The 23,992-nt window shown below is 44.2% G+C and overlaps 1 protein-coding gene across 1 annotated transcript; it reads left to right on the top strand.

Moving 5' to 3' along the window:
• The first annotated feature begins 4,212 nt into the window (after positions 1 to 4,212).
• LOC122933029 (solute carrier organic anion transporter family member 2B1-like) lies at positions 4,213 to 22,571 on the top strand. The gene is made up of 4 exons (XM_044287763.1): positions 4,213 to 4,377; positions 5,443 to 5,507; positions 9,046 to 9,166; positions 20,737 to 22,571. The coding sequence occupies exons 1-4, from the start codon at positions 4,307 to 4,309 to the stop codon at positions 20,921 to 20,923; spliced, it is 444 nt and encodes a 147-aa protein (XP_044143698.1). The 5' UTR covers positions 4,213 to 4,306; the 3' UTR covers positions 20,924 to 22,571.
• Positions 22,572 to 23,992: the final 1,421 nt, after the last annotated feature.

Here is a 23,992-nt window from a genome sequence, read left to right as displayed (position 1 = left end):
GTAGAGCCTGTAACCGACAGAGAAGTTGGCCCAGTTCTCAATGAACCCAAACCCTTCCTTCCTGCACCAGCTTCTGAGCCACTTATTTAACTCCCTAAGATCCCAATGTCGCTCTGGTGACGCTCTTGACACTGGTTGTATTTCTGAAAACACTACATTGGAGGTCCTGGACTTGAGCTTCTCACCTAGTTCCCTAAAATCGTTTTTAAGGACCTTCCAACTCCACCTGACAATGTCATTGGTGCCAATGTGTACCATGACCGTCTGGTCTTTCCCAGCCCCACCCACTAATCATTCAATCCGATCCGCAATATGCCGAACCCGAGCACCCGGTAGACAACACGCTGTTGATTCACGGTCTCAGCGACAGATGACCCTGTCTGTCCTCCTAATAATAGAGTCCCCTACCACCAGCATCTGTCTGTCCTTTGCTGCACTCCTTTTCCCATCCTTCCTGCAGTGGTCATCCTCCTGGTTGCTCGGAGAGACGCCCGGCTGCAGTGTTGCTGGCCCTGGGCTTTCATCTCTAATATCAGCCAAACAGGCATATTTACTAGGGCGTTCCCTCTCAGGACTAGCCTCCCTGGCACTTTTCCCTCTACCCCTTCTTCCTACATTAACCCAACTGCCGACCTGATAGTCCTGATCCTGCCCTCCTCCTCCCACCTCCATTTCACTGACCCCAGTCAGCGCCTGCACAGTGAGGTCTAAGCCTCTCTCCAGGTCTGCAATGCCCCTAAGTATTTCAAGCTGCTTATTTAGATCCAAGATCTGGGCTTCCAAATATGCAACATGCTCGCATCTAGTGCAAATGTATTCACCTTCGAAAGGCTCTTCAAGGCACGGACACACTGCACAGGACACATACTTGGTAGCATTGTTCATGGAGCACATTTTTAGATGAGAATGAACAGTAAATAAGGAAAACAGTAAATATGGGTTAGAATTAGACCCTGTCTGCTGTAGTTGGAGGACTAGATAGAATCAAGCCAACAACACGCAAGGAAAATCTATCAAACCTTAGTTACTTGCCCTTGTCTTAAACTCCGGTTCTTTAACTCCACTTATTCAGCAGCCACTTAGTACAGCAAGCTTCAGGTAGAGCGAGCTCTGGAGAGATCACGGTGCAATTAATAGCACGTGGGATCACAAACTACTCCCCTTAACCAAGAAGAAAAATAAATTAATGGAAAATAATGCTACTAATTAATGGAAAATAAGTTGTAATGGCAGGTGCTCTGTAATTTGTGAACAGTTTAGCATTCTGAATGTCTTGAGAAGTGAAAGAGCTCAGAATGTCGTCAGTACAGAGGAACGACTCAGAACTTCCAGAATTCTTAAATTCAAAACAAGAAAGTAACTCTGGTGAAAATGAATCAATGTGTGACTCACAATGTGGGCGCTGACTGATGGGTCTCCAATAATCACAAAGTCAAAACTATAGGATGACAACCCAGAGCAGAACTCAAAGTCTAGTGCAAGTACTGGGAAGATGTGCCATTGCTCTCTGCTACCAGCCATTTCAGGCTGTAATGTGACTGACAGCAGCGTTGTTCAAGCGCGTCCATATATCACTATCCTTTTATAATGATGCTCTAGATCTGGGATCAGCAAACTCCAGCACTCCAGCTGTTCTCGTAACTCCAACAGCTAAAAATTTAGCATAGCCGCTGAGGTATTCAATAAAATGTACACGTATATGCCACCTGCTGTATGTTCTTTTCCTTATTTCTTTGTCCGGCTCACTGAGATGGTCGCACATGCTCAGTTTCATCCTTCAACTGTCTCCTGAGCTGTGATAGGGAGAGCATGGGCACGCCCCCTGAGCTGTGATAGGGAGAGCATGGACACGCCCCCTGAGCTGTGATAGGGAGAGTGTGGACACACCCCCTGAGCTGCGATAGGGAGAGCATGGACACGCCCCTTTAGTTGCTGCAGAAAAGACACTCCCCTGAGCTGCCAGCTTGATATAAATCTAGTAGAGCAATGAATGGGGATATCTCTGGATCCATCTGTGGTACAGGGCTGGTTCCAGCTTTGTTAGAAAGCTGTTCTCATTTACTATATGATGGCTTATTTTTATTTTTTACATTAGTCATAGGATAACCCTTTTAAGTCACAAAAGAGGGTGGCGGCAGCAACCAGTTTGTTACCTCGTAAGCTTACCTCATCCCAGTGGCGTACATAGAGAAGTAAGGGCCCTATAGCATGATCAGACCAGGCTGCCCACCTAGGACAAAAGGGTTTCTGCCCAAATCTTTTTCAATAACCCATGGGCCATTTTCCACTGCTTAACTTGCTAAAAGTTGTTCCTTTAGAGGGTAGAGTCCTGACCAAGTTTTCACCTCCAGTAGAAGATGAGATTATCCCTACTTAGACTGGGCCCCCTCTTGCCCTGGGCCCCATAGCAGTCGCATGGTCTACCACTATGGTAGTTACACCCCTGCCTCCTTCTCCTTGGGTGACTACTGATCTGACCACTATACCTGCTGTTAGTGGGGTTGTCATTTGCCCCCTCTGTAGCAAATATGCATTTCTACAGTGAGAAAACCTTCTCTTTGGTATTACATGGCTATTCAGATGTCAAGAAAAGTTGGGTGATATCCTCTTTGTGGAATATATCCCTAAAGGGGTTTTCTGAGATTTTTATGCTGATCATTGATCCTCTGGATAGGTCACGTGTATGTGATCATTGGGAGTCCGATCACCCGGGACCCCCGCTGATCAGATGTTTGAGAAGGCAGCGGAGCTCACGGTAGTGACGACACGTTCACGTGTCATGTGGCCCAGGCATAGCTCAGCCCCATAGAAGTGAATGGGGCTAAGCTGTGATACCAAGCATGGCCACTATACAATGTATGGCGCTATGCTTGGCGAGAAGGTTGCGGTGATCACAGGAGTGAGAGACCCCCACCGAACAGATACTGATGACCTATCCTTAGGATAGGTCATCAGTAAAAAAAATCTCGGAATACCCTTTGAAGTTTTTCCTTGCACCCCTGTAAGATGTAACAGATTTTCCATGTTTTCAGATTTTGTTTCCATTCTGCTTTATCGGATACAATGATAAACAATGTAACGAATGCAAAATGGATACAATAATGAACTGAAAATTGCCAAATAAAACCAATTACCCGGCACGGCCTGAGTTTCCATTATTTTTTAATAATGGCTTTTTGCTGCCGGTCAATAAATATAATTTCCGTACAAACACGAGACGCGGCCGGAGGGCTAACGAGCGTAACATTATAACCCGGCATCAAGTCATTATACACAGGCCTCGGTGGGAAATTGTATCCTGATATTAAAGGGGCGATCCACCCTGCAGGACCCTGTTCCTCGGTAACTGCCCGCTCATGACACAATCCTTGGGGGGGTCTGGATCATGTTTAGTGCGAGTTATAGGACTATCCTCTATAGTTAATGCAGAGAACAGTTTTGCAATATATTGTGGCCCAGATTTACTAAAGTGTCTGCGGCTCTGCGAAAAAAATAGTGGCGCAATTTGGTGCAACTTGTGTTTCTACGCTTTTTTCTGACATACTCAATAAGGGTGTATAGCTTCGTGGAAAGGGAATGCGGAAAATGTCATTATGCAGTGACTGAGGGTATGAAGATCCGATGATGACATGATCACTGTAAATCATAGAGCAGCTTCAGATGACCACAGATATTACAGATATTACTGTGGCAGGAAAAATATAGTTTTATACTCTAGGCACTGATGGGGTGTCATAGGAAAGGGTCAACGCAATAAGATCGGCGAGGGTCCGACACACGACACCCCCACCAAACAGCTGTTGGCAGCAGGAACAGCGCCATATACTGTATAGTGGCCATTCTCTGGTATTGCAGCAGATACTCCTTTTCCTGTGAATGGGAGCAGAATGGCCACTACACAACGTACTGAGCTGTGGGGTTCTGGATACGTTCAGACAGTGGAACACCCCAACTGACCTAATGGGGTACCCGGTTAAGGTTGTCTACATGAGACAACCCCTTTGAGCGTTAGTTATATGACTAGGCCTTCAAGAATTCGGCAATGTAAGATAAAAGGCAAATTAAGAAAAATCTAAGTTCTGGGCTCTGAGAGAAGACTGGAGTTAGACTCAGCGTAATACCTGTCTGGGAATGGGGTCCTGCACAGTCTGAACATGGACTAAACACCATCATAGGCTCCTTCACAGTGTTGTCCTCTTGGTTACAGAATTACACCCGGTGCCGCTGTATAACATCTCCAGGATCCGGAAACTCAGCCACTCCTGGGTCATGTGGAACCAGCTGTTACCATCTCTTACTGCCCTTCATGATCCTGTCCTGCCTGGCTGGGACACTGGCCAGTACATCCCAGACGCCATCCTTTATGCTGATACTTAGGTAAAGATTGGTTTATAAGTAATAATACAGTTTAAAAGGAGTCATTAATATAATACTGTACATTATTTCCTGTATTATACTCCAGAGCTGCACTCACTATTCTGCTGGTGCAGTGGCTGTGTACATACATTACTTATCCTGTACTGATCCTGAGTTACCTCCTGTATTATACTCCAGAGCTGCACTCACTATTCTGCTGGTGGAGTCACTGTGTACATACATTACTTATCCTGTACTGATCCTGAGTTACATTCTGTATTATACTCCAGAGCTGCACTCACTATTCTGCTGGTGCAGTCACTGTGTACATACATTACTTTCCTGTACTGATCCTGAGTAACATCCTGTATTATACTCCAGAGCTGCACTCACTATTCTGCTGCTGCAGTCACTGTGTACATACATTACTTATCCTGTACTGGTCCTGAGTTACATCCTGTATTATACTCCAGAGCTGCACTCACTATTCTGCTGGTGCAGTCACTGTGTACACACATTACTTATCCTGTACTGATCCTGAGTTACCTCATGTATTATACTCCAGAGCTGCACTCACTATTCTGCTGGTGCAGTCACTGTGTACATACATTACATTACTTATCCTGTACTGATCCTGAGTTGCATCCTGTATTATACTCCAGAGCTGCACTCACTATTCTGCTGGTGGAGTCACTGTGTACATACATTACTTATCCTGTACTGATCCTGAGTTACATCCTGTATTATACTCCAGAGCTGCACTCACTATTCTGCTGGTGCAGTCACTGTGTACATACATTACTTATCCTGTACTGATCCTGAGTTACATCCTGTATTATACTCCAGAGCTGCACTCACTATTCTGCTGGTGCAGTCACTGTGTACATACATTACTTATCCTGTACTGATCCTCAGTTACAGACGCCTCATTTGTGATAGGTCAGGGTGGTCTTACCCTCTATAGGGTAGGTAGGTGATGTTATCCTGAGCTGGACGGCTCGGAATAAGATCAGTGAAGGAGCTGCGGAGACACAAGAGGTTAATGTTGGTGTCAGATGTAAATTTATTTCCTGTCATATATTTCAGGAGCGTTAACCCTGCTGAAAAGTCCCTGGCAATCGGCATACAGTTCATGCTCCTGAGGATCCTTGGTAAGAGTCCTTTGTTTTCTGCTGAGTTTAGTTGTCCTGTCCAAACAGCAGCTCCGGGGACGTCACACTGGACAATTATTTCCTCATATTAGACTAAACAGTCCCTGGCACAGGGATCGGTGCTGTCCTCGGTCCATGGTAACCGATTACAATAACATAGTCGCCTGTTCCAAAAGCTTTGTAGCTGTTGTACTAGGGATTGAATGTTTCAGTCTGTGGTCTTCAGTAGTTTAGTATTGTATTCTAGTCCCTGGTGTCTTGTAACCTGTATTTCCATCCATTGTGTCCAAAGGTTTAATGTCTCATTTAAGGATGAGCGAACTGGTTCTATCCGTTAGTGATTTGGTCCAAATTTCTGAAAAAGATCAGATCTACAGGAAATTGAATTTTTGGTGATTCATTTTGGGTGAGCCACAGAGAGAGCCTAGAATACAAATGTATGGACCTCAACAATATATGTGCATTGTCTAAGGGGTAGTCTTTCTAATTATGGAGAGCCCCTAGTATGCTGAGTACATGTATGTAATATTGTAGGCCAGGTGATGCACCTCTGGGTTTTTGTGATAAATATATCAAATAAATATTGAAATTAGCTTTCCTAAACTTAGCTGATGCCAATAGATGTTAGACATGATCATTTGCATACATTTTCCCAGAAATCAAGAGGAGCATTGTCTAGTCTACAAAAGTCATCACGTATATATCAACCGGTCTCTATAATAGAAATAGTATCCACCCAGAGGTCCCCCTTAAGGCCTTGCCACAAGAAAAGCTGTTCTTATCTTCATTTCTATGATAAAGGGTTTTTGTCCTGAAAGAGCTAGATGCAGATGTGAGGCTGGCTTAGCTTTTTTTCATTGCTTTGCTATGTAAGCTTGCTTAAATGGCTGGAAAGCAACCCTATGTGAAAATGCTATAACAATAGCAGTTATGTGGATGCTGTGTTCCTTTAATTGTAAGAGTTAACTGCTGTGCAGTAGCCAGTAGTTATACTTATAGCTCCTGCTGTCCCAATTCACTTCAATGGGATGGCTGCTTCATATTCTCCTTAGGATACATCATCCATATAGCAAAAACAGACAACACCTTTAGCAATTCTATCTCACTATTTTGGATCACGTTCAGATGAACCAGAGAGACCTCCAAAGTAACATTCAACTGAAAGTGAGACAAGAGAATTACAACACAAGACCCCATTAACAACTACAACAAGAGCAACCAAGTAGGACAAGTTTCTCTTGAGATGTTCTGGTTTCCTTGTCTTTCTAGAAAGAGAACTAGCTTGTATGTTTCATTAAGAGAGTTGTAAGCGTTGTGGGATGTTGTAATTCTCTTGTCTCACTTTCAGCTGAATGTTACCTTGGAGGTCTCTCTGGTTCATCTATAGTTGATCCAAAAATGTGACTGAAAAAATTTATAAAAATACTGAGGTGCTGTATTCTCAGATGAATAGGAAGGACTGTCCCATTGAAGTGAAACGGCAGGAGCTATCATTATACTTATTTGCTGCTGCACAGCAAGTAAATAAACAGTAAAGAGAACACAGCAGCAATGGGAGCACAGCTTTGTTTTCACACAGTGGATTGGCAGAGATGCTTTCCTGCCTTTAAAACATGCATATGTAGCAAAACTAGAAAAAAAGCTAAGCCAGCCTCACATCTGCAAACTAGCTCTTTCAGAACAAGACCTCTTTATCAGATAAGCAGTTTTTCTAGGTAAAAGGCAATGGGGAGAAGTGCTGGTTGGGTACAATTTCTATTATGGAAACTGGATGATATACGTGATGACTATTGCATGCTAGACAATGCTCCACTTGATTCCTGGGGAAAATATATGCAAATTATCAGGTCTAACATCTACTGGCATGAGACAGGTTTAGGAAAGCTAATTTGAATATGTTTCCCAGAAACCCAGAGGGGCATCACCTGGCCGACAATATTAAGTACATGTACTTGGCATACTAGGGGCTCGCCATAATGAGAAAGAGTACCCCTAATATATGTCACGACCATGGTTATGGCCGTGACTCCTAAACCGCATGCAGTTGCCTGCGGTCTTGTCTTGTTGTCAATCACAGGAGAGGGCTGTAGTATGTTGCCTCACCAGTGGTTGCCGCTGGCAACATAATGTATGTGGCAGTATAGCAGCCTGAGCTGGTGCTAGGCAGCTTGCTGTAAAGTGCATGCGGTTGCACCAGGCAACCTGTCTTTGTATGTGTGCACTTTTGTTGTTTTGGTGTTCACAGGTTTCTGTATGTGTGCACTTCCCCTTTAAGTGGCTGTCTTCCCTTGCCTGGTGTAGGAAGGGTTAACTCCCTTCTTTGTGTGTGAACACTGGGTGTGTCTGTGTGTGGGTGTGGCTACATGGGCTATTTAGCCTCAGTTTAGATCAGAAGTCTGAGGGGTACTCCAGCCTTGTTTGTAAGCTGGAGTCATCTTCCTGGTTATATACCATCTGCCAGTGAGGGCCACCCTTGTGGTCATAAATGTTTATATGTGATGGTAAGTTGATGTCGTTTTCCTTTCATGTTTAATGCAGCTATGGATCTGGGTTCCTGTGTGTGTATGTGTGTAGGCTGTGTCCATTTATGTATGGTGTGGACATCAGCTTGTGAGCACGGGATCCAGTCAGCAAGGCTTTGGCAGGAAGGTTTGAACTAGAGTAGTTCTCCTGCCATATCCATATGTCTGTTTATGTACCCCATCTCCTTGCAGCTTGGCCAGTGAGACTCCTGTTCCTCCGTATCCAGGAGGAACAGGTTGTCTTAGTCTGCTCCTAGTTCAGGGCCACCCTGAGGGCTAGTAGGGACTATAGGTTACGGTGTATGAGCCCTCCTACCATCAGGGTCGGCTCATACGGCTTGGAGACAGGGTCAGAATTTGGGATGTGATAGGAGGTGACCTGCTCCCTAATTCTGTCGTCCTGGTCGAGCAGCGACCAACATCATCTGGCCGTGACAATATATTTTTAAGAAACACACATTTGTGTACTGGGTTCTCTCTCTTGCTCACTTTTCCTTGGTTTGTATCCCAGTCGCTAGTGTCCAGTTGTTTGCGTTCCAAACACATGCTCACCTCATACATTTGAGCGCAAATAGGCCATCACAGCCATCTTGACTGTAGATTTCACGCAGTGTCTTCAATCAAAATGGCTGTGACAGCATCTCCGCGATCAAAAGGATCGGGTGAGTATGTATTTATTAATTAACTTTGTTAAATGGATTAGGCCCTGAAAGGCCTTGATTTTAATGTCAGATACCACGATCAGTGATGAATGCGGCATTTGAAGGGTTCAATGACGGAGTGCAGCGCAATCGCCATTCCCTGTCATTGCGTCCACCACATACAAAGGAATGTCCTTCGTGACAAAGTCATTCGTCATAAATCAAATTTCTTTGTGAAATTTGCCGATGCAGCAAATTAAATTTTTCAGATCTTTGCTGATCTCTAATTGTAACTAAAATCAGAATAAATATTCTAGAGATTATTCATGTTTATTCTTTACTTTGCGGATGATTTATGTATTTCCCATTTTCCAGCCTGGCTGCCGGGTCCTGTCATGTTCGGCAGTATGATTGATAGCACCTGCACACTATGGGGAAAGAAGTGTGGAGCCAAAGCAGCCTGCCAATATTATAATACCGATCTGCTGAGGCAAAGGTAAGTGGCCATCCAAATCATGAGTATGAGGAGATCTCCACAGATAAAGATCTTCCATTATACCACAGGATAGAGAAGAGATGTCAGTCTCCCCATTGTGATCCTTCATGAGAGAATTTTTTTTTAAACCTGTTGCTAAAAGGAACTGACAACTGCTATGATAAATACCTGCCTCAAGTAAATGTTTGACAAAATACAGTTACTTATAGCCATGTATATATCACTGTAAATGTAAAACGATGCAACCTACAGACAATATTTACCATATAACAACAATAATGTTGCCCCATGTACAAAAAAATATATTAACCTCTTCCGGATATAGGGCGTACAGGTACGCCCTTATGTCCTGGTACTTAAGGACACAGGGCATACCTGTACACCCTGTGTATTTTCGATCACCGGCGGGCGGCGATCGGAACCCCGTGCCTGCTCAAATCATTGAGCAGGCACCAGGGGCAAATGCGCCGGGGGGGTCCTGTGACCCCCCCCCCCATGTATGCGATCGCAGAAAACCGCAGGTCAATTCAGACCTGCAGTTTTCTGCGTTTCTGGGTTATTCGGGTCTCTGAAGACCCGATAATCCGGAACAGGATGGTGATGGTGGTGTGATTTCACCCCACCAATCACCATCCAGCGATCCTGAGAGGTGATGGTGACATCACCTCTCAGGATCGCCTCTGATTGGTTGGTGGGCTGGACGGCGCGAAATTCAAATGATGCAAGCGCTCCTCTCCTCCTCCTTTTGTGTTCCGGAGGAGAGAGGAGCTGCCTGCACCCGTCTCGTCGATCGCTGCCAGCAGCACCCAATCTGTGCCCCCAGGACCTGATCTGTGCCCCAGCACCCCCTATCAGGTACATAGGGAAAGCATGGGGAAAGTTTGGGTTAGGCAGGGAAAATAAAGGGAAAGTTAGTTTGGTAAACTTTTGATGCATCACCCTAAGTTAGGGTGTCTGGGGTCCATAGCACAGCTGTGTGACCCTAGACCCCCCCAGGGGTGCTGCCGCAATAAGGACATTTTGGGGCCTCGTGCTGCATATGGGCCTGGTCAAGAAACCCAGTGCCAGGCTGTACTGGAGCGGGGACGTCCTATACCAGACCCCACTTTACAGTACGGCCATGACACGCTCCCGGTTTGAGGCCATCCGAAAATGTCTGCATTATTCAGATAATGCAGCATGTCCCCCCCGAGGTGATCCTGCCCATGACCGTCTGTCCCCCCCGAGGTGATCCTGCCCATGACCGGTCATCGATCACTTTGGGGCCAAATTCATGGAGGCCTATGCACCTGAAAGGGAGGTCGCGGTTGATGAGTCTCTCATTACGTTCAAGGGGAGACTCATTTTCCGCCAGTATGTGCCCTCCAAGCGGGCGAGATATGGCGTGAAGCTGTACAAACCTTGTGAGAGTACCTCAGGGTACACTTACAAATTTTGTGTATACGAGGGGCGAGATTCCCGGATTCAACCCCCAGAATGTCCCGCCACTCTGGGTGTTAGCGGGAAACTTGTGTGGGACCTTATGTACCCACTGCTGGATAAGGGTTACCCCTCCAGGTACCTATCCCCAGGGGTGAGACCCATGCCCTTACCACTGGAAACCTGTTGCTGGTCAGATATAAGGACAGGAGGGATGTCCTTATGCTGTCCACAATTCATGGTAACGGCATCACCCCTGTCCCTGTGCGGGGTACCGCGGCAACGGTCCTCAAGCCCGATTGTATCGTCGCCTACAATCGGCATATGGGAGGAGTTGATCTCTCTGATCAAGCCCTCCAGCCATATAACGCCATGCGCAAAACCCGGGCATGGTACAAAAAAGTTGCGGTCTACTTGGTACAGGTTGCCATGTACAACTCTTTTGTGCTGTCCTGGAGCGCTGGAAACACAGGGACATTCCTCCAATTCTATGAGGCAGTCCTCAAGGCCCTGATCTATTCGGACCGGGAAAGAGCAGGCCGGAGTACCTCGGGAACTGGAGGCGCCCGGGTCCCCCATACTGGAAAGAAGGGACGAACCCCAAAAAAGTGCAGAGTGTGTCGCAGGAGGGGGATACGGAAGGACACCACCACTCAGTGTGACACGTGCCCCGATCATCCGGGCCTCTGCATTGACGGTTGCTTCAGGGAGTATCACACTTCCATGCAGTACTAAATTTATATCCCAATTTAGCACTGACATCGGATAAAAAACTATGGTTCTCAGACTTGAGACACCCAAAAAAACGAAAATAATTTATTAAAAGTAGACATATTAGGTATCGCCACGTCGGTAAAATCTCCTCTATAAAACTACCCCATGACCTAACCCCCCAGATTAACATGGTCCAGGAAAAAAAAAAAAAAGGTGCAAAACAAGATTTTTTTTTTGTCACCTTACATAACAAAAAGTTTAATAGCAAGCGATAAAAAGTCATATAGCCCCCAAAATAGTGCCAATAAAACCATCCGCTCATCCCGCAAAAAATGAGCCCCCACATAAGATAATCGGATAAAAAAAAATAAAACATGACACTTAGACTTTAGAGATACAAAAAAAAATTTGTATCAAAAAAGAAAATACTGTCAAAAACTTAAGTAAATGTAAAAAAATGACTTATTAGGTATCGCCGCGTCCATAAGAATCTCCTCTATAAAAATATCCCATGACCTAACCCCCCAGATTAACACGGTAAAAAAAAAAACGGTGCCAAAACCGCTATTTTTGGCACTTTTCCATTTCAATCCGTTTTTTCCGGTGACAAAACAAGGGTTAACACCTAAACAAAACTTAATATTTATTACCCTGATACTGCAGTTTACAGAAATGCCACATTTGTGGTCGTAAACTGCTGTATCAGTAAAAGGCAGGGCGCAAAAGGAAAGGACCGACATGGTTTCTGGAAGGCCGATTTTGATGGCCTTTTTTATTGACACCATGTCCCTTTGAAGCCCCCCTGATGCCCCCTAGAGTAGAAACTCCCTAAAAGTGACCCTATCTAAGAAACTACACCCCTCAAGGTATTCAAACTTTATTAACCCTTTAGGTGTTCCTCAACAGTTAATGGCAAATGGAGATGAAATTTCAGAATTTCGATTTTTGGTAACCATGCCTCACAAAAATGTAATATAGAGCAACCAAAAATCATATGTACCCTAAAAATAGTCCCCAAAAAAATGCCACCTTATCCCGTTGTTTACAAAATGGGGTCACTTTTAGGGAGTTTCTACTCCAGGGGTGCATCAGGGGGGTTGAACAGGACACGGTGTAAATAAACCGGTCCATAAAAATCAGCCCTCCAAAACCCACACGGCGCTCCTTTCCCTCTACGCCCCGCCGTGTGGCCATAGAGTAGTTTACAGCCACATTGGGGTGTTTCTGTAAACGGCAGTCGGGGCAATAAAGATACAGTCTTGTTTTGCTGTGAACCCTTGCTTTTATAGTGGAAAAAATGGGTTAAAATGGAAAATTAGGCAAAAAAAATCTCAAATTTCATCCCCATTTGCCAATAACTCTTGTGCAACACCTAAAGCGTTAACAACGTATGTAAAATCAGTTTTAAATACCTTGAGGGGTGTAGTTTTATAGTAATTTTATTCTTGTACATAGGAGCAGTATTATAGTAGTTATATTCTTGTACATAGGAGCAGTATTATAGCAGTTATATTCTTGTACATAGGAGGCAGTATTATAGTAGTTATATTCCTGTACATAGGAGGCAGTATTATAGTAGTTATATTCTTGTATATAGGAGCAGTATTATAGTAGTTATAGTCTAGTACATAGGAGCAGTATTATAGTAGTTATATTCTTGTACATAGGAGCAGTATTATAGTAGTTATATTCTTGTACATAGAGGCAGTATTATAGTAGTTAGAGTCTTGTACATAGGAGGCAGTATTATAGCAGTTATATTCTTGTACATAGGAGGCAGTATTATAGTAGTTATATTCTTGTACATAGAAGACAGTATTATAGTAGTTATATTCTTGTACATAGGAGGCAGTATTATAGTAGTTATATTCTTGTACATAGGAGCAGTATTATAGTAGTTATATTCTTGTACATAGGAGGCAGTATTATAGTAGTTATATTCTTAACCAAATCTCTTTTTATTGAGAAAGCAAATAGATATAAAGTGCCACAATACAGCAAACGCCATACGCAGATGGCATCAGAATAGTGCAATCAAATATAACAAAAGTCAAACAAATGAAGGGGGGGGGGGAACACAAATAGACAAACAGGACAACGGACAGGGATAAAGAAATACCAAACAAGAAGAAGGGAGGGAGGGAGAGGGAGGGAGGGGGGGGGTGATGGGTTCAATAATGGCGGTGTCAGTCAGATCATGACAGGGTCTTTCAAGACGCCGGGTGGCGATAGGCTTTCCAGGGACTCCATATGTCCAGAAAACGAGGGCGAGTGTGAGATTCCCAGTGAGCCAGTTCTTCAAAACGACATATCTGATCCACTTTCTCTTGCCACATCAGCAGCGTAGGTGCAGAGTCGTTCTTCCACAGCAGGGGGACTAGCAGGCGGGCAGCAGTTAGAAGTAACGTTGGTAGGTTGTTTTTAGAAGGGGCGAGGGTTATATTGGGGCACCAAAGCAGGACTAATTGCGCATCTAGCCTTATAGGGGAGCCGCAAATGCGCCCGATTAGGCTCTCAATCTGTGTCCAGAAGGGACGGATTAGACTGCAGGACCACCATATGTGAGATAGGGACCCCTTCTCTGTTCCACACCTCCAGCACTGATCGGGTATTTCGTGATTAAGATTATGGAGGAATTCAGGCGTTTTGTACCAACGCGTAAGAAGCTTAAAGGAATTTTCCTGTATTTTGATACAACGACTGAATCCGTGAGAGTTGGAGAGGATAAATGCTTTTTCGGGTTCTGAGAGGGGGTACGAGAGCTCCTTCTCCCAGGCCACTAAAAAGGATAGTACTGGGGGTGTGGAAGAGAGTAACTCCTTGTAGAGAGTTGACAGGGGCTTCTTCGGGGGGATCGGCATATCTAGTTTCTTTTCCAGCCAGGTGGATTCTTCCGTGCAGAAGGGAGGGAGTTTCAAAATCGCAATATCCTTGCGAAAGGCAGCGAGAGCCAAGAAGGATTGCTTTCGAACCTCAGGCAAGGCCCGAATCGTGTCCCATGCCAAGTCCCCACTCGCAGATACAACCTCCTGTAGTGTGTGGTTAGACAACTGATACCAAACACCTGAAGGGGCAGTGGTCTCGGGATGAACTAAGTTTTGCAATAAGTGCAGAGGGAGGCGAGGATTCGGGAATCTCAGATCTTTAGATCTATAGAGTTTAGCCCATTCAACGAGCATGCCCTTCCAAATGGGGGAGGCAAAGGAATGTGAGGGCGTACAGCTACGGACCCCCCACAGGACGAGATAATCTTTGTATGTAACGAGGCCTCGCTCTAGAGCTGCGCATAGATTTGGGGGGCTTCGGGAAAGAAGAGAGAAGCACCTATTTAGGTGCGTGGCAGTGTAATACAGGTGGACATCGGGAAGGCCGAAGCCACCAAACCTCTTTTCCCTCGTCAATGTGGAGTAAGCTATCCTAGATGGTTTGTTCGACCAGAGGAAAAGGGAGAATCTCCTACGCAACTCTGTAAAGTACGAGCGCGGGAGCCATATGGGCAACGTCTGCAGCAGGTATAGGAGTTTGGGGACAATGAAGGTCTTGAGATAATTCTTCCTGCCTATCCAGGAGATGAAGGGAAGTTTTACCGACTGTAGATGGGATTTAATTGAGTTGAGCATAGGGGTGTAATTAAGGCTGTAAAGGTCATTCAGATTCGCAGAGACGTGAATCCCCAAAAATGTGATGTCCCGAGCGGCCCAAGTGAAGGGGGTGGAGCGTTTAAGCGACGCAACAAGAGCGGGTTTACATGTAACATTCAGGGCAAGGGATTTGCTATAGTTGATCTTGAAATTGGAGACCCAACCGAATTCTTCAAATATAGAGTGTAGCCGGGGGAAGGATGTCTCAGGGTTCGTGATCATAATAAGGAGGTCGTCTGCAAAAGCCGCCGTGAGGTGAGTGTGGGAGGCTCTCTGGAGACCTTCAATATCGGGATCTTGCCTGATTTTGCACAGGAGAGTTTCCATGACTATCACAAAAAGCGAGGGGGAGAGAGGGCAACCCTGCCTAGTGCCATTAGTAATGGCAAAGGCGGGTGAAAGAGTGCCGTTGACTTTGACCCTGGCAGAGGGGGCAGAGTACAGAGAGAGGATAGCGGAAATGAGTTGGTCAGGAAAGCCAAATTTCGACAGAGCCAGTGACATATACTGCCAGCTCACTCTGTCAAAAGCTTTCTCTGCATCAGTGCTCAGCAGAGCTAGCGGGGTAGAGGTAGACCGTGCCCAGTTCATGAGATGAAGGAGGCGAACAGTATTCTCATTACCCTGTCTGCCAGAGACAAAGCCAACTTGTTCTTTGTGAATAACATCCGGGAGAACTGTTTGAATCCGTTGAGCCAGGATCTTAGCCCACCATTTAATGTCCGTGTTTAGTAGGGAGATAGGGCGGTAACTGCCACATTGCAACGGGTCTTTATTCTCCTTATGGATAATGGTGATGTGGGCTGTGAGTGACTGGGCAGGGAGGTGGCCACCACCCAGGAGATAATTACATAGGGAGCTAAATTGAGGGGCTAGGACAGATTTAAAAGTTTTATAATAAGAGATGGTGAAACCGTCAGGGCCGGGACTGCGACCGGAGGGGATAGTGGCTAGGACTTTCAGGACTTCCGGGCCAGAGATGGGAGCTAATAGTTGGGAGGACTGATCCGGGGATATAGAGGGAAGCTGAAGGGAGGAGAGGAATTTATTCGAGGCCTCCGCGACGGAGCAGGGAGATGACCCAGGAGGGGGCGGGAGGTTGTAAAGGTCTTCGTAGAAGGCACAAAATGCTTTGGCTATATCAGGGGTAGACTTAAGGTGATTGCCCGCCGCATCTTTGATCGCCGGAATGAAGGAGTCAGAAAATTGTTGTTTAGTTAGCGCCGCCATAAGTCTGTTCCCTCTGTCGCCATGTGCGTAGGATTTGAAGCGCGCACGAAGGAGTAATTTAGCTGAAGTAACGTTCAACATATCTTTTAATTGAGATCGCGCGACAGAAAGCTCCTCCGCAAGGCTTAACGCTTGGGATTGCTTATGGCTGAGCTCGAGGGTGGCGATACGGGATAGGAGGGTGGACATGGCCTGGGCCCTTTGTTTTTTAAGATGGGAGCCGAGAGCGATGAGCTCTCCACGGATCACGGCCTTGTGGGTTTCCCAGATTACAGCGGGGGAGGGAGGGGAGGGACCTGCGGTGTTAGTACTAAAGAACTCCTGGAGGGAGGTGGCTATTTTCCCCGATGACACCTGGTCCTGGATGATGGTCTCATTGAGACGCCAGTTCCATTCCCGTGTAGGGAGAGTGGACAGCGAAACTGTCAGAAAGACAGGGGCGTGGTCCGACAACGTGATGTTGCCTATTCGGGTGTTTACAATTTGTTTGACATGCTCAGAGGAGAGAAAGACATAGTCTAATCTGTGGTGTGAGGACTTGGCATGGGAGTAGAACGAGTAGTCACGACCCGTGGGGTTCAGGGTACGCCAGGTATCAATAACACCTAGTTTACGCAGAGCCACCTTCAGGCGTCTAAGACGTACGTGAGTGATAGCCGATTTCCCCGAGGAGGAATCCAGAAGTGGGTCTAGGGTCACATTAAAATCTCCCCCCAGAATTACCATACCCTGTTTGAATGCAGCCAGCGCAGCGAGGGTCTGAACCAGCCATGCAACCTGTCCCCTATTCGGCGCGTAAATATTGGCCAGTGTAACCGGTGTGCCCGCTATAGAGCCCTTCACAAATAAGTACCGGCCATCAGGATCCGAAGAGGAGGCTGTAACCGCAAAGGGTACCTGCTTGTGAATGGCAATACTGACACCCCGGCTAGCGGAGGCCTGTGCGCTGTGGAACCACTGAGTGAACTGTTTGGAAGGAAGATTGGGAATCTTACCTGCCCGGAAATGTGTTTCTTGAAAAAAGGCTATTGAGACTTTGTCTTTTAGTAGTAAGGAAATCACCTGGGATCTTTTGCACGGCTCGTTCAGGCCCCGGACATTAAGGGAAGAAACTATAAGAGAAGCCATGTTAAGTCAGCAGGAAAGCACAAAGCAATCATAATCTGAGCGAACCAAGTAAGAACATTAGGATGGGATAAGAGGACACAGAAGGGGAAACACATGAGGGCAAAAGAAGGGAGACAATAATGCAAACAGTAAATCATAATCACAGAATGCAGAACTAAGAGCTCCACGGAGCGCCTGGGAATCAGAGGATCCTTTCTCATCACGGCCTGGTGCCGGGATCCATCAGGCGGGGGGTCTCGTAGAGCTGGGAGAGGCCATGAAAAGGCCATCAGGTAACAAGGAAGTCAATGAGGGAAACAACGGCAAACAAATCCCCTGTGCAGAGGGGGTGGGAGGGAAGAGGTAGATAACAATCAGGAGGGCGAAGTCCTCAGGGAGGTGAACAAAGGCCTGGATACACCTAGAAAGGCCATGTCAAAAGGCTAGACGGCTCCTATGCATGTCCTGAACAATATAACAGGAGAAAGCCGTAACTTCCGGAGGTCCACTTCAGGAGAACACCTGAACTGTGAACGGCGAAAATGGTGGCCAACGTAGCAGAGAAGAATCAGCGATGAGGAGAGCGACCCGCAGCAGCGGAGGCCTGGGAACTCTGACTGGGTCGGGATTTCTTCCCGGCAGGCACAAGGGACCAGGTGTCTGCAGTCGGAGGCGAGGGTATAGGATCTCCCTGGTCTGCCGGCATCCAGGACGGAATTTCAATTGGAGCAATACCCAGTGGGACCCAGGCCCCGGATAGGTCCTGAGGCGTGCGTATGGTGATCTGCCGTCCGTTTTTGACGACGGCCAAGCCAAAGGGGTACAGCCAGCGGAACTGGGTCCCGGAAGATTTAAGAACTTCAAGAAGCGGACGCAAAATACGTCTCTTTGCCAACGTGGAAGGTGCCAAGTCCTGAAAGAACTGCAGCTGCGAGCCTTCATATTCCAGGCGGTCCGCCTCTCTACTGGCTTTCAATAGAGCCGCAGTGTCCACAAAACTGAGGATACCGCAGACAACATCTCTCGGAGGGTCTGAAGCCTTTGGCTTGGGGCGAAGAGCGCGATGTATGCGTTCAATGACAATATTTGCTGCTCTTTCTGGAGTTAAAAGATTCGCGAATATTTCTTTCGCGATTTTTTCAAGAACTTCCGATGCGAATATTTCAGGGAGGCCGCGGATGCGAATATTACGTCTACGGCTGCGATTTTCCTGATCCTCAATTCGCAGGAGGGCATCGTTAAGAAGATCTTTATGCGATCCGAGGGTGGAGCATGTTTCCTCACCGAAGCGAATAATCGCGTCTTGCGAGTTTTCCAGTGCAGCGACTCTCTGGCCGATGGATCGGAGATCGGTCTTTATTTCAGTCAAGTCCTGCTTCAGGGGAGCTAGCGCAGAGTCCAAAATTTCGCGAAGGATCGCTTTTGAAAGATTCGCTCCCCGCTTGCGATTTTTATATTCGGAAGCATCCGAAATACTTCCCGCTTCCGAAAATTCATCCGGATCGGAATGAATAGAAGGAGCCGGCGCCATCTTAGGTGTCCCAGCAGCGGTGCCCTTGGCAGCTTTCCTCAGGAATTTCTCCATGTCAGGCTGTTTAGAGCGGCTCACAGGTGGGTCAGCAGGTTCCCTGGGGCGATCTCTCTCCACTTTGCCCATTTCAAGCTTCTAAAAGGTGCTATAAAAGGGGGTTTGTGCCGGCTAGGATGAGGAGCTCAGTCACCGGCAGCCATGCAGCTCAGCGGCCAAACTCCGCCCCCATAGTAGTTATATTCTTGTACATAGGAGGCAGTATTATAGTAGTTATATTCTTGTACATAGGAGGCAGTATTGTAGTAGTTATATTTTTGTACATAAGAGCATTATTATAGGAGTTATATTCCTGTACATAGGAGGCAGTATTATAGTAGTTATATTCTTGTACATAGGAGCAGTATTATAGCAGTTATATTCTTGTACATAGGAGCAGTATTATAGCAGTTATATTCTTGTACATAGGAGCAGTATTATAGTAGTTATATTCTTGTACATAGGAGGCAGTATTATAGTAGTTATATTCTTGTACATAGGAGGCAGTATTATAGTAGTTATATTCTTGTACATAGGAGGCAGTATTGTAGTAGTTATATTTTTGTACATAAGAGCATTATTATAGGAGTTATATTCTTTTGCATAGGAGAAGTATTATAGTAGTTATATTCTTGTACATAGGAGGCAGTATTATAGTAGTTATATTCCTGTACATAGGAGGCAGTATTATAGTAGTTATATTCTTGTACATAGGAGCAGTATTATAGTAATTATTTCCTTGTACATAGGAGCAGTATTATAGTAGTTATATCCTTGTACATAGGAGCAGTATTATAGTAGTTATATTCTTGTACATAGGTGGCAATATTATAGTAGTTATATTCTTGTACATAGGAGCAGTATTATAGTAGTTATATTCTTGTACACAGGAGCAGTATTATAGTAGTTATATTCTTGTGCATAAGATAAGTTTTATTGTAGTTATATCCTTGTACATAGGAGCAGTATTATAGTAGTTATATTCTTGTACATAGGAGCAGTATTATAGTAGTTATATTCTTGTACATAGGAGGCAGTATTATAGTAGTCATATTCTTGTACATAGGTGGCAGTATTATAGTAGTTATATTATTGTGCATAGAAGGCAGTATTATAGTAGTTATATTCTTGTACATAGGAGGCAGTATTATACTAGTTATATTCTTGTACATAGGAGCAGTATTATAGTAGTTATATTCTTGTACATAGGAGCAGTATTATAGTAGTCATATTCTTGTACATAGGTGGCAGTATTATAGTAGTTATATTATTGTGCATAGAAGGCAGTATTATAGTAGTTATATTCTTGTACATAGGAGGCAGTATTATACTAGTTATATTCTTGTACATAGGAGCAGTATTATAGCAGTTATATTCTTGTACATAGGGGGCAGTATTATACTAGTTATATTCTTGTACATAGGAGCAGTATTATAGTAGTTATATTCTTGTACATAGGAGCAGTATTATAGTAGTTATATTCTTGTACATAGGAGGGAGTATTATAGTAGTTATATTATTGTGCATAAGAGAAGTTTTATTGTAGCTTTATTGTTTCACATAGTGATCTATATTTTCGTAGGTATATTCTTTTACATGGGGTCCAATATAATTCTACCTATACTTTTGTATTTTTAGTTCTGTATTTTATGAACTTTTTTTCTTATAATAACAGCCAATGGATGGATTTGGCAGAGCAGAGTTTAGTAGAACATTTTTCTTTGCTGTCCTTTGTAACCTTCTGCATTAGACATGGTATTTTTTGTATATTTAGCTGTTCTGAAATACTGTTGATTCTTGCTTTCCATGCATAATAACAATGCTGCTATACTGTGTTCTGCTGAGTGTTTTATCATCTCCAGTGTTTCTCATTTGGCTTTTATTCTCCACAGGTACATCGGCTTGCAGATTCTCTTCGAAATAGGAGCTTTGATCTTCTTTATAGCTCTTTTCTGTGTGATACGTCACAAAGACAAGATCAAGGTTGAGGATGAAAAAAAAACAGAGACACACAAGTTAAATGAAAAGCAGGAAAATCTTAAAGTTGTCCCGAGCCGGGAGCATGAGATGGCTGCGTAGATCACCGTTGTATATGGGGATGTTTTCTTCATCTGATAGAGTATTGGCCGTGTCTTTATTGTGCCCTCTAAACAGGGGACCTTCAATATACTTTTAGGAGAGGTTCTCAAGGAATATTTCATCTTCACACACAACATTGACCAGCAATCCCTCGTTCTACCTGCAAACAAAGACTGAGCCATTTTCGATTACAAACCTTTAAAGCTATCAAAAACATTGTACAGAAAAGGACTTGTCCATGGAGAAAAGTTTATGATAAAGCTGATAGAAAATGACGCAGCTCTGATCTACTGCCACCACCCTCTGCCTAAGGTTGTCATAAGTTTCCTTCCCTTTTTCTATTTCCAATCATTGCCCAATAACATATGTTTCTTCTCCGACAGAGCTGGAAAATATGTTTGGTGATTCACCCACATGCGTCAAGCTTGGTCGTGGATTAGGAGTAGACAGGAATTGCTTACCAAGAACATAAACTTGAGTTCAAGTTGTGAAACCAAAGGCCTAAAAGCAATAAAAAAAGATTGTAAATACAAGGACAGTAATATTCTTATACATCTTTTATATAAAATGAAATACTTGGGTTCAAGTTGAAGTAACTTGTTCTACAATTTAAAAAAAGGAAACCTTCAGCTGCCATCCTAACTCAACTTGACCTTAATTTGTTCTATATTCCATTGGGAAAAAAAAAACTTTACCATCAGCTGCTGTCCTAACTCCAGTGGGCCTCCACGATATATATATATATATATATCCATCCATTAAGGCCACTTAACTTTCAGTTGCTATTTTAGCTCTATGAATCTTCACCTTCAGCTGCTATCCTGGCGCCAGTTGGCCTTTATTTACTCTACATTCCATAAAAGAAACTTCACATTCAGCTGCTGTCCTACATGCAGTTGGCCTCTACTTGCTCTATGTTTAATTAAGGAAACTTCTCCTTCAGTTGCTCTCTTAGCTCCAGTTGGCCTCTGAGTGCTCAATATACCATTAAGAAAATTTCACTTTTAACTAATAATCAAGCTCCTTTTGGACTTTGTTTACTATGCATTCCGTAAAAGAACCTTCACGTTCAGCTCCTGTCCTACCTCCAGTTGGCCTTAACTTGCTGTATGCTCCATTAAGGATACTTTACTTTCAGCTGCTATTCTAGACACCCTTGGCCTCTACTTGCTGTACTTTCTATAAAGAAACTTTACTTTCTGCTGCTGTCCTACCTCTAGTTGGCCTTATTGTTCCATTATGGAAACTTCATGTTCAGCTGCTGTCCTAGCTCCAGTTGACCTCTACTTGCTTTATATACCATTAAGGAACTTTATCTTCAGCTTCTGTGGCAGTTGGCTATTTGTACTACATTCCATAAAATAAACTTTACCTTGCGGTGCTATTCTAGCTTCAATTGGCCTTTACTTGCTCTTCATTCCATAAATTAAGCTTTACTTTCAGCTGCTAGCCTAACTTCAATTGGCCTCTGCTTGCTCTATATATCATGAAGGAAACTTTATCTTCTGCTGCCATTCTAGCTCCAGTTGGCCTTTACTTGCTTTACATTCCATAAAGGAAAATTTACTTTCAGCTGCTATCCTACTGTTAATCAATGTGTCTTTACTTTTGCTCTACATTCCATAAAATAAACTTCAGCTTGAGTTGCTATTCTGGATCAGTTTTTTCTCCTACTTGCTCTCTGTAACTTTCAATAATTTCACCTTCCGCTGCTGTCCTAGCTCTAGTTGTCCTTACCGCTCTTGACCAGTGATGGTTTGAACCTACCCTCAGCTTTATTTTTCCATATATACTGGAATATTAGCAAACAAGCGATGTAGTTGATAAAGGGAGAACATCATGGTCCACCATTCCTACAAGGATGATCAGAAGCATAACTTAAAGCTCCTGGGTCCCAATGAAAAATATGAAACAGGGACCCCAACTACAATTCGCCATTTTGTGCTTTCTTTTCTTCACAGAGAGTCTTATGAAGAAAGGACCAGGTGTGGCTGCACCCTGAGGATGATATTAAGGACCAAACAGGCATTGTGTATTCCTGTCATGGGATAAGATGTGTCATAAAGTGAACTATTACAAATAGAAGGGTTCCATTTGTATTTTTGGGGCTTCTTGTTGGTCTATATCTCTGTCAAAGTATCACAATTTTTCTTAAAATGTGTCTTTTTATAGAAACACTGTCACTTTTTTAGAGATCACATCTCTTGTGCATTTGTTATTCTGTAATATTAAGTAGCAAGTTCCATGATTTACCTTTTCAAGGTCTTATATGCTTCCTGGCCTCACTATGTTGTTCTTGATCAATAATTGTAAAGTTCTATGCAATATCTACAGCACTTTATGGACTCATGGTAGTAATTTTCAGGCCTATAAATCAGGGAATGAGTTCCATACAGGTCATGGAAAACTGAATGAATATCTTATGTTATGTACAGACACTGTAGGTGGTTGTCCACCAGTACAGACCCATAGGTCAGATGATAAGGTGTCTTCTGGCACTTAGATCCTTGCTGTGATGGTGTACTACCATCTCAATCAGGGTCTGGTCTATCATATCCATAATCCTAAAGGGATATTTGAAACTTCCTTGTATGTTATCAGGCAATGTAAATGCTCATAGTCAATAAAACCATCTCGATTTTATCACCAGTTCCATCTCCTTCTTATCTACCACACATGGTCCACCTGTGAGACTAGACTGAAGTTTTGCCTTGTGTGGTCAATTTTTGAGATGTTTGGGTAAACAGTATCTGGTGACCTTGGATGCCAACTGGTAACATTCAGTTTTGTGTGGTAAACTCTTTCACAGGAATGCACAGGTTGTGTTGTGTCACAGATTTGCATCTTGTCAGATTCATACGTGATAGAACTCATAATCCATGCCAGTAAGCTGAATGGAGAGTCAATCCTGCAGAATAGTGAGTACAGCTCTGGAGTATAATACAGGATGTAACTCAGGATCAGTACACGATAATTAATGTATGTACACAGTGACTGCGCCAGCAGAATAGTGAGTGCAGCTCTGGAGTATAATACAGGATGTAACTCAGGATCAGTACAGGATAAGTA

This window comes from Bufo gargarizans, chromosome 3 (assembly GCF_014858855.1).
Source record: "Bufo gargarizans isolate SCDJY-AF-19 chromosome 3, ASM1485885v1, whole genome shotgun sequence".
Lineage (NCBI taxonomy): Eukaryota > Metazoa > Chordata > Amphibia > Anura > Bufonidae > Bufo > Bufo gargarizans.
The sequence above is the reverse complement of the archived record's forward strand: the minus strand, read 5'-3'. Positions and strand labels throughout refer to the sequence as shown.

Coding starts and splice junctions, on each gene's coding strand:
- LOC122933029 (XM_044287763.1), top strand. CDS start 4,307: ATGATCCTGTCCTGCCTGGCTGGGACACTGGCCAGTACATCCCAGACG. Junction 4,378..5,442: donor TCCTTTATGCTGATACTTAG/GTAAAGATTGGT, acceptor CATATATTTCAG/GAGCGTTAACCCTGCTGAAA. Junction 5,508..9,045: donor CATGCTCCTGAGGATCCTTG/GTAAGAGTCCTT, acceptor CCCATTTTCCAG/CCTGGCTGCCGGGTCCTGTC.